The sequence below is a fragment of the Belonocnema kinseyi genome, chromosome 4 (assembly GCF_010883055.1).
Source record: "Belonocnema kinseyi isolate 2016_QV_RU_SX_M_011 chromosome 4, B_treatae_v1, whole genome shotgun sequence".
In the NCBI taxonomy this organism is placed as follows: Eukaryota; Metazoa; Arthropoda; class Insecta; order Hymenoptera; family Cynipidae; genus Belonocnema; species Belonocnema kinseyi.
The window spans coordinates 134,870,609-134,882,147 of NC_046660.1; the positions used below are offsets into that span (position 1 = coordinate 134,870,609).

Consider the following 11,539-nt stretch of genomic DNA (forward strand, 5'->3'; position numbering starts at 1 on the left):
GAAATTGGCGATTTTGGAATTCATCTCGTTTGGATAAAAACTCAATTATTTGATTAAAAAATTAATTATTTTGTTGAAAATGTAACTATTTTGTAAAAAAGTCCCCTTTTCTATCAAAAGTTCAAATACTTTGTTAAACTTTTTATTTTTTTATTTGAAGGTTCATCCCTTTCGTTGAAAATACATTTTTGAAACTGAAAATTATTCTATACCATTTTTGGTAAAAAAATCATGTATTTTGTTAAAAATTCATCTTTCTTTGTAGTAATTAAATTTTTAATGGAAAATTTGTACTTTTTAATTAAAAATTACAATTTTCGGTTAAATTATCAACTGTAAATATTTTCGGGTTGCAAAGTCGTTTTGTTGTAAATGCTACTATATTGTGAAAAATTAAAATAATTATTTTTGGGTGGAAAATTCGATTATGGACTTAAAGTTGAACTACTTAGTAAAAAAATTAATTCTTTCTTATTAAGGATTCATAATTATAGTTGAAAATTCAACTATTTGCCTTTAAATTGGGTTAAGAATTCAGCTTTTTTGTAAATAATACTCTTTTTGACTTTAAAATTAAAAAATTTCGTTGAAAGTTCGAAACAATTTAGTTTCTAAAAAGAAAGATGAATTTTTAACAAAATACATGATTTTTTAACCAAAAATGGTATAGATTATTTGTCAGTTCCAAAAATGTATTTTCAACGAAAGAGATGAACCTTCAAATAAAAAAAATAAAAATTTTAACAAAGTATTTGAACTTTTGATAGAAAAGGGGACTTTTTTTACAAAATACTTACATTTTGAACAAAATAATTAATTTTTTAATCAAATAATTGAGTTTTTATCCAAACGAGATGAATTCCAAAATCGCCAATTTCTTTGATTTCTTTCAAATGCGGATCAAGATATAAATAAGAGTATTATAATATTATCATTATTAATATATATATATATATATAATTTATATTTTATGCTTGAAATAACATAACCTCAAAATATACGCATATAAAGAAGCGCGAAGTATTCAAATCATGAGAATCGCCAGCCCAGCATCGAAATCTGTAAATATTAAAATCCCAATCTCTTCATTTTATTTCAAAGCAGATAGAGATATAAGTAGAACCGCCCAAGTGCTCCGACCGGTAATCGTGCACCTTCGAGTCTTCAAATTCCGAAGAGGAGAAATGGGTTGTGCGCGCAACTCAGTCATTTACATCGTCTCCTACTATATTCACACGGACATAGACCTGTCATAGTATTGGACCACATCTCGTTTCAGATCTGGGATCACTGGTCTGGATAGCGGCCGCGCCATGCCGAGGCAGCGCGGCTTCTCAACAAATGCATGGGGAAAATACAAATTTAATTTATTTTAATTTTTAAAATAAGTTTTTTGCATATATTTATCTCAAAAAATGTTTTTAGCTTATTATTTATACAAAAAATTAATAAGGACTAATGAAAAGTGAAAAATCATTATTTTGATGATAAAATACAAGTACACTTTCAGAGTACTAGTATAATTAATTTAAACTGTTTTTTAATCTTTTAATAACAACTTTGATACATTATTTCATTAATATTATTGAAAATTCATGTTACCAATAATTTGGGTTATAAAATCCTTTAATTGAATATTGTTACTTATTTTTCGTTGACATTTTAAGTTATTCTTATTGTGAAGAACTTTTTTGTCAATTATCTTCAGCGAACAAAAAATATTGCGATTTTTAAAAACAATTGTATTGGCTTTACACTGTTTTAAATTTTTCTTCTAACTGCAACTAATTTTTTTATGAATATTAATTGAAAGAGTTGAAAAATAATTCAGATAAAAATATGTACCATTACAATAACAGATCCATCCTTCCCAAGTATCAGATTCCCCATAAGAATATCCTCAAACTTATGTAATCATAATAGCATCCAAAAACAATACACTTATACCCTATTATTCCTGTTTATAACAAAAAAATTCTTGATAAATTTTTCGTCTAAAAGCCCCATGCACTTTCCCCGTGCATTTAAAAAATGTTCAGTCTAAATGTACAGGCAGCGCCGCCCTCGGGCGCGTTCAAGATTGTTGTCACTTTCATTTCAGAGTGCCACGGGGCTGAGGTTAACTCAGAAACCGTGGAACTAATCCTTCAAATAAATCAGTCCTTACTGAAGTTATACGTTATACGTTATTATTTGGTTAAAAATATTACCCACATTTGACGCGTTTCGTTATAAGCAGGGTGAAATGAAAGAATACTCACAAATGAAAGTGCTAGTAAATTGCTCAAGATGAAACTCCCACAATTTCGCAGTTTATTTCGCAAGCTAGGTGTGCCTTTGTTGGAGTGTCCCTTTGTTGGAAATAATTATTTTTGCATTTTTATGCAAAATTTAACTACAACATTTCAGTTCTAACGTAATTTTGCGGAGAAAGATACACGTAAAAAGTATTTAAACTTTAAAATGTTCTCTGTATATCGTTAAATGGACTACCCGTCATTACCATAACAAAAATGGACAAATAATGATTGCTGGCATGAATATCTGAAAACTAAATGACTAATATCTTTGAAAAACTGCATTCAAAATTGTTTCTGCTTTTTATAGGCTACGTATAGAATATTTTATCACTCGGTCTTAAGAATATTGAGTAAAAATCATTAAACAACAGTTTTTGGCATTGTTAACTAAACAATAAACGGAATAACTAATGGTCCAGATGTCGGAATTCTCCAGATGTCGGAATCTTAGAGGGTTCCTGCTTTCCCCGATTGGTCTTAATGTCTCTTTCTCATCTTCCCTTTCGGCTTGTGCATGCTGCGGTTAGGGAAGCGCTTCGCGTTCATATTCAGTTTTTCAAAGATAGTGAGCTTGATTGGGCAAAAACTATTGCGATACATGCTAGAGATTTAAGTGTTTTTGGCACCTCAGAGTGCCCATACGCGCCATGAAGCAGGTGCGTCCACTTAGCGCTGTCACAAAGGCAAATTGAAAAAAGGAATACGCCATTTTTTTTGCTTTTTTAAAACTAATTTTATGCTAAAAATATTTCGTTAGCTCTTAAAACTTCCGAGAAAAGGGTGGCGGCGATAACACGACTCCCACTCAGTGGCATCACCTATGAAAACTCAGTAAAAATTATTATAATGAGATGAACAATTAAGGAAGATTTTTTTGATTTTTGTTTGCTCTCTGATGAAGTATATTACGTTTCAAAAAAAACTACCGGTAACTCGTACAAACCTACCCCTCCTGATCAAAAACGTTTTAAAAGTCGGAAAACCACCTTCAACTTCTCCCTTATTAATATTTTTTCAAAATTTTTTGGTATTTTTTTTCGTTCTTTGATGATATATAATACATTTCCCAAAAAATACCGCTAAGTCATACATACCTACCTCTCGTGATCAAAAACGTTCTTGAAGTGGGAAAACCACCTTGAAAAATGTAAAGATGATTCAAAACTCCAAATTAATTACTTGAAACTTGAAAATTCCTCCCCCCCCCCCCTCCACTCCAACTATCATTATAATTTTCCCAAAAAACTATCCTTCACGTGGACGTGTGCAGCGAAACATATCTATGTATGAAAAAAGCATAACAAATAATACAATTTAGAAAACACTGTTAGTAGATATTTTTTTTTGTTTTTTTTCTTTCCAATTATATATAATACGTTCCCAAAAAACTACCACTAAGTCATGCATACCTTCCTCTCGTAATCAAAAAGATTCTAAAAGTATTGAAAGAAACATTAGACAACGTAAAGATGTTTTAGCACTTTAAATTAATAACGTGACATTTTAAATTTTCCCCTCGTTATAATTTTACCAAAAAACTACCCTTCCACGTGAACGTGTGCACCGAAACATATATATGTATGGAAAAAGCACAAAAAATAATACAATTTAAAAAACATTGCTTGTTGATATTTTTTGGCTATTTTTTTGCTTTCCAAATATATATATAATACGTTCCCCAAAAACTAGCCCTAAGTCATAAATGCCTACCTCTCGTGATCAAGAGTGTTCTAAAAGTTTCAAAAGAAACATTAGACAACTTGAAGATGTTTCAGAACTTTAAATAATTACCTGCTACTTTTGAATTTCTCCATCATTATAATTTTACCAAAAAACTTCCCTTCCACGCGAACTTTTGCAGCGGAACATATATACGTATGAAAAAAGCATACAAAATAATACAACTTAGAAAACACTGTTAATTGATATTTTTTGCTTCTTTTTTTCTCTCCGATGACATATAATGCGCGCCCCAAAAACTACTCCTAAGTCATACACGTCTACCCCTCGTGATCAAAAACGTTTTAAAAGTGGAAAAACCATCTTGAACGCTGTAAAGATGACTTAGAAATCCAAATTAATCACTTGACTCTTGAAAATTACCCTTTAAACTCTTTAAACTTCAAAGAAAAAGGTGGCGGCGCTAACAGGACGTCCACTCAGCGCCACCACCTACAAAAACTCACTAACAATTATTATAATACGATAAACGATAAGTAGAGATTTTTTTACTTTTTTTTGCTTAATGATGACATATATTACGTTTCCCAAAAATCTACCCCTAAGTCTTACACAACTATCCCCTGTGATCAAAAACGTTTTCAAACTGGGAAAACAACCTTCAACAATGTAAACCTGATTTAGAGCTTTAATTAATCACATGGAACTTGAAAATTTCGCCTTTATTATAATTTCCCCAAAACTACCCTTCCACGTGAACGTATACAGCGGAACATATATACGTATGAAAAAAGCATAAAAAATAATACAACTTAGAAAACACTATTAGTTGATATTTTTTGCTCTTTTTTTGTTCTCTGATAATATATAATACGTTCTCCAAAAACTACCCCTAAGTCATACATACTCACCCCTCGTGATCAAAAACGTTTTAAATGTTGTAAAACCACCTTGAACAATGTAAAAATGATTTAGAACTCCAAATTAATTACATGCCACTTGAAAATTTCCTTCTCATTATAATTTCCGCAAAACTACCCTTCCACGTTAACGTATGCAGCAGAATATACATATGTATGAAAAAGTATTAAAAATAGTTAAACTTAGAAGGAACTGTTAGTTGATATTTTTCTGCTCTTTTTTTGCTCTTTGATAATATATAATACGTTCCCTAAAAACTATCCCAAAGTTATACATACACTCCCCGCGTCATCAAAAACGTTTTAAAAGTTGGAAAACGACCCCGAACAATGATTTAGAACTCCAAATTAATTACGTGACACTCAAAAATTTCCTTCTCATTATAATATTCCCAAAACTACCCTTCCACGTGAACATATGCAACAGAAAACCTTCCGCTGCATACGTTTACTTGGAAGGATAGTTTTTCAGGAAAATTATAAAGAGAGGGAAATTTTTAAGTGTCATGAAATTAATTTTGAATTCTAAATAATTATTGCATTGTTCAAGGTGGTGTTCCAATTTTTTAAACGTTTTTGATGACGAAGGGAGGGTATGCATGACGTAGGGGTAGTTTTTGGGTAACGTATTATATATGATCGAAATACAAAAAAAGAGCAACAAAAGATCGACTAACAGTGTTTTCTAAGTTTTATTATTTTTTATGCTTTTTTCATACATATGTACGTTCCGCTGCATAGGTTCACGTGGAAGGGTAGTTTTGGGGTAAATTGTAATGTGAGAGAAATTTGCAATTTTCATGTTATTATTTTGATTCCTAAATCATTTTTGTATTGTTCAAGGTGAGTTTTTAACTTTTAAAACGTTTTTGACCACGAGGGATGAGTGTGTATGACTCTGGGGTCGTTTTTTGGGAACGTATTATATATTATCGAAGAGCAAAAAAAGAGCAACAAAATATCGACTAACAGTGTTTTCTAAGTTGTATTATTTTTTATGCATTTTTTCATACATATATATGTTCCGATGAATACGTTCACGTAGAAGGGTAGTTTTTTGAGGCAATGATAATAAGGGGGAAATTTTAAAGTTTAATGTAATTAATTTTGAATTCTAAAGCATGCCTACATTTTTTAAGGTAGTTTTTCAACTATTAAAACTTTTTTGTTCACGAGGGGCATATATGTATGACTTAGGGATAGTTTTTGGGAACAGCATTACATATTATCAGAGAGCAAAAAAGAAAAAAAAATATCGACTGACAGTGTTTTCTAAGTTTCATTATTTTTTATGCTTTTTTCATACATTTATATGTTGCGCTGCATACGCTCATGTGGAAGGGTAGTTTCCCGTAGTTTTTCGAGATTAGAGATTTGTTCTTCGGGACCATCCCTGAATAGTTTGCCGCAACATTTCAATATTCGTTGCCATATTCAGCATAAACCCTTGCCATAGGGAACCTCTGTCCGCAACCGCAGGCCCTCTAATTCGATTCCAAATGCACCGAAAATGTTATACGGAGTGTCGGCTCAGAGGGGTCTGGCAATATGCATAAATTTATTAAAATTTCAATGTTGAATGGAGGAAAATGCCTGGCGAGGACATATAATCCGTTAAGTAATTAAAGTGCGGTCCCTATAATATTATGTTTATATGAATGTTACAGGTGAAGTTATCTACGAAAAGTATATGTCCCAAAGAAGGTCACTATCCGTATCAAGAGGGATGCAGTAGTGCTTTTTACAAGTGCCAACATAATTCTAGAGGTTCACTTCAAGGTTATCTCTATAAATGTCCAAAGGACTTTGTGTACTGGTCAATTTCCAGACGTTGTGAACGAGAAATTCGTTTACCGATGTGTATCCGTTTAGGATCTACAACAGAGAAAGATTTTTGGGACAGAAGATGGGAAGTGCCGATCGAAGATTCTAATCTATCGGCAAGAATGTTATACTTTAATTAGAGACTTTCAATTATAGATATTATAATTGATTTTTGCTCAATGTAGAAGAAGTTAAAGTTTTAAATCATGAGTTATAAAATATTTCTAATAGACCACTCAGGGTCAAACAGACGTCTGTGCGTGCGCGGGAATCCAATCCAATGTTATAAAAGTGATCGCCGAGGTGGGGTTATAGTGACGCTCTATCTTAAATATCTCAATACTCAAAAACTAAAACGTCACCTGATTTTTGAAAAAGAAATTTTAGATTGATATTTTTTTGTATAAAGCCATATAAGTCTTGACACGTGAGTTTGGAACACCAAGTATATGAAAAACTTTAAAATTTTTAAAAACTCGAAATTGAGAATATTGGAAATTCAGGTAATTTATCAAAAATACGTCCAGACTTTATTCAGGACTAGTTAAAGATCTTTCAATGTTTAGTGTTATTCATTTTTCATTTCCCGAATATTTTAGGATTATTTTAAATGTAAAATGCAACAATAATGATAATCTATCGAAAAAAATATTTTTACCTGTTTTTAAATATTTTTGGCTGATAAAATAGTTCGTTCACTGTGATTTTAAAAGCATGTGAAATAGATTCAGGTTTATGCAAAGTCATCTAGACTTCGTTTAGCGATTGCTGCGTGCTATATGTGAATAAAGCTGTCTTCACTCGCTGTAATATTGTGAAGTCCTCAGCAAAAAGTGAGTGTATGAAGAAGGTGAGAAAAATAGAGTACATTGCTGCTGATTACGTCAGGTTAGTGCAAAAATAATATACTTAAAAACTTGCATTTATCTTCCCGGCAATAACAAATTGATTGGGCCGCATATATTGGCATTAGGAAAAACGGACACTTCAATGCCTTTAAATGCGTACTAATTACATTTTTGTCCGAAATTTAGTGAAATCTCATTGACCAGTATTGATTCTATTTAATATTTTGTCGACATGGTTAAATGGCATTGACACGTTTCGATACTTGGTTTGTGAAAGGCATTGCCCTGGCGGACCGAAGGAACCAAAAGGAGCATCTACAAAGTACCCTTAAAGACCCCATTGAGTGCCCCTTCGGTTCCTTCTTAAAAAACTCACAAAAAACAGCAAGATCAACTGTGAAATTTTTGAAATTCGGATTCTACGTTAAATTTTGCATTAGAAGCTCATGGGGTAATGGCAATACTTTTTCTTGCAGCATTAAAAACTTTAAAAAATAAAATACCTGTCATTTAAGAATTTTTTCTGGATGCTAGCGCCAAGCAGTGGTAACCTCAGACAACAACGCTGCGATGCAAGTGAGAGCAGTCAAGCAGTGTCCTTGAGGTTACGAGACAAGATGTCAGGACTTAAGTAAAGGATTTATATAAAATAAGAAGTTAATGACATTTTTAAAAAGTTTTAACGTAAAAAAAAATTATTGCGATTACTCCGTGAGTTTCTAAAAGAAATTTTAACGTATAACCCGAATTTCAACAATTTAAAAGTGGATCTTGCTGTTTTTTTGAGTTTTTTAAAGAAGGAACCGAAGGGGGACTCAGTGGGTTCTTTAAGGGTACATTGTAGAGGCTCCTTTCGGTTCCTTCGGTCAGCCAGGGTTCAAAGCATACTGTTTAGTGGTTCACCGAGTATCATTGATTGGCATTAAGTAGCATTAGATCATACACAGAAAAACCGCATTTTTGCTCGAACTATACAGAAGTATAGTTCAGCGAAGTAGGCGTATCTAGTGTCTGAACCCATGCGGTTTCGATGAGACGACTATACTAATTTTTCTCGGGAACAATACACTGCTTCCCATACACATGCGCGTCTAACCTTAAAATGGAAGAGAAGCGTCATTTGCTCGAGGATTTTTTTTAAAGCTTCTTCGTATCGTATCTTCTTTGTCAAATCTCCACATTTTCAGACCTTCTGATACAGAAAACAGCGTTTCGCGAATGTGTGTGTTTGTGTTTGCGCGTATATTTTTAATTTGTAGCACCATGAAAGAATTTTCATATCACGTATTTTCACGTCAACAAACTTGTATCCTTCGCGAAGCAATATGACTTTTAGGAATACTCGTATAGCTGTTACGCCTATACTGGTACAGTTGTGAGGACCATCCGGTAGTGTTGATGAAAGAACTATACTTTCTAGTTCGGAGGACCAAAATATTGTTCTCTCAGCGATATCGTTTTTTCCGTGTAGGCATTACCCTACTTAAAATACCTATGTAAGTGCCTGTAAAGGTCCCTAATAAGATTCAATATAAGCATCCTATAAGTGACCTATATAGGGTCCTTTATAGGGTTTCCTATATAGGTCAGTATAGGTGCCACCTATAGGAAATGAAACAGCTTCCTGCATAGGATCCTTTATAGAATCCTAAATGATTCTATGGTAAGGGTATGGGGTCCTTCTTCCTAGGTTAGAATCCATATAAGAACCTGTACAGGTTCCTACTACTAGGCAATCGCATAGTGAAATATAAGTACTGCGCAGCTGTATCTGCTATAGGAAACTACTGCGCAACACCTATATAGGTGATCCTACATAGGATCCTATATAGGTCACTTATAGGATCCTAATATAGAATCCTATTAGTGACCTATATAGGTATTTGCAATAGGGTACAAGCAAATCCTTGTCATTCGTTGAAGTTGATGCGCATTGAGCATGATTGAAACGAAGCGACTTACTTTTATATTATAAAGCGCATTTAATGGCATCTCGGACAAAAACGGAATTTGTACCCATACCACCAACGAAAGTTTTAGCCGAAAGGATTTTGTTAAAGCAAAATATGTTATACTTCACAGTGACACAGAAAAAGAAAGGTTGATGAAGAATTTTTAAAAAAAGTCAGTTGAAAATGAATTGATATATAGCATTATGAGTGGGTTGTCAGTTTTGAAATTCGCGTAGCTAGCAAATTACGGAAATAAATGCAAATGCGATTTTTTTAGTTTGAACATTTCTCTCTGAAAATTCGTACAATAAAAGAAGTATGATTTGAAAATAGTGAAAAGTTGTTTGTAATAAATACGTGAAACTGAAAAATATGAAAATATTTTTATATTTATGTTTTGATATAGTACTTTTAAAATCAGGGTGACTGCTTGACCGGGAAGGTAGGAATTTTTTGTGAGAGACGAGAAATATGTTAGTAAATCTATTTTTTAACTGAAAATTTCACAAATTTTGAGAAAAAAATCTATCCAATGACTTAAAATATCACGAATTTCATATCACACGATAATTTAAAATAATCTGTTGCTCGAAATTATAGAATGTACATGCAGAGTTTAATCTTTAAATTTGAGTTGTTTCAATGAGTAAATGTTAATATTTAAAGAACTTTAAACGTCTGATTAAGCCTTCATAAACTATTTGTAATGAAAATAATTACAAATTTCCCAGGAAACAAGAAACAATTGGCCGCGTTTCAGGAGTAGTGATTATTTTACGATTCACTAAGAAATTTGTCGTTATCGATTAAAAAGCAACGTTTAATCGTAATAATACTACTGGGATCCGCTGCGTTTCAAAACGTCATCTATATTTTCAATGCGTTCAAAATGTGAACTCACGTAACGCGACACTAGGTAGAATTTTGAAGACGCATTGTAATTGGAGCTTCCCAACCATTTTTTAATTATTTCGAATACTTTAAACTACAAATTTTGATTAATTTATACATGGAATATTACTATCTAAATAATTATAACCGAAAAGTTAGGTTAAAATTTATATTTCATTTCTGATCGACTATGATTAATTTTTTTTGCATATTTCGAACCAAATATTTCGCTATATGCATTAATTAAAGTTCATTTTAGCTTATGTTGTGTTGAAACTTATTTTATATAGTAAAATAATTATTTTCTTGACAAAAACAGTTTTAACAGGGAATGTATTTTTTTACTGAACACGATAAAAATTCTACATTGAACACTTACTTTCCGAAAAATATTAATTTTTTGTATTCACTTATTGTTCTAAACTAGTAAAAAGAGTGTATTATAAAAGTGTATTATAAAATTCATTGTACTTCATCAAACATCAATTGTATGATTCAGATTCGTTTCTGTAAAAGGGAGCCTGCACTTCTCCATTCAGTTTGACATTCTTCAAACTACATTTCGTTGAGAACTTGAAACGATTCATGCGATTCTTCTGTCAATCGTAGATCACGAATTGAACTTGATTTAGATTTTTGAGGGTATGTTCTCCTATTCAGAATGTCTTAAAACTATAGAACGAGTACATCTCCGAATGTGGCTTCCCGGTAATAAGCGTTGAATTAAAAAATATTAAGAATTTGTATTCCTATGAATACGCGACTTTTCCTCCGTCTAAAAATCCTCCAACGGGAACAGAAAAAGTGCAAATCCTATTCCTCTCAATCAAATTAGTAGAATTTTACAAAAGCATTTATTTAACCAATTTTTCATTATTAAATCTTTTTCTAACTTATAAATTCAAAAAATATTCGAATTTATATTCATTTATATTTTAATAGTTTATTTAAACGTTTTACAATATGCATCAAAGAAATCTATTTAAATGTGCGAATTAAAATAATTTTAACTTCAGAGAGGCAAACTTGAATTGTTCAAAATTAAATTTTCAAAACTTTTATTCCACACGGAGGAATAAAAACAATTTATGACGCATATTTTGTGAACTTATTAAAAGAAATTT

General features: G+C 31.8%; 1 protein-coding gene across 1 annotated transcript in view; it reads left to right on the forward strand.

Annotated features, from left to right (window-relative positions):
• Window positions 1-7,293, forward strand: part of LOC117172110 — a 259,054-nt gene extending 251,761 nt beyond the window's left edge. The window contains exon 4 of the mRNA XM_033359899.1: window positions 6,568-7,293. Coding sequence (XP_033215790.1) covers window positions 6,568-6,864 — 297 coding nt within the window. The 3' untranslated portion in view covers window positions 6,865-7,293. The remainder of the gene's footprint in view (window positions 1-6,567) is intronic.
• Window positions 7,294-11,539: the final 4,246 nt, after the last annotated feature.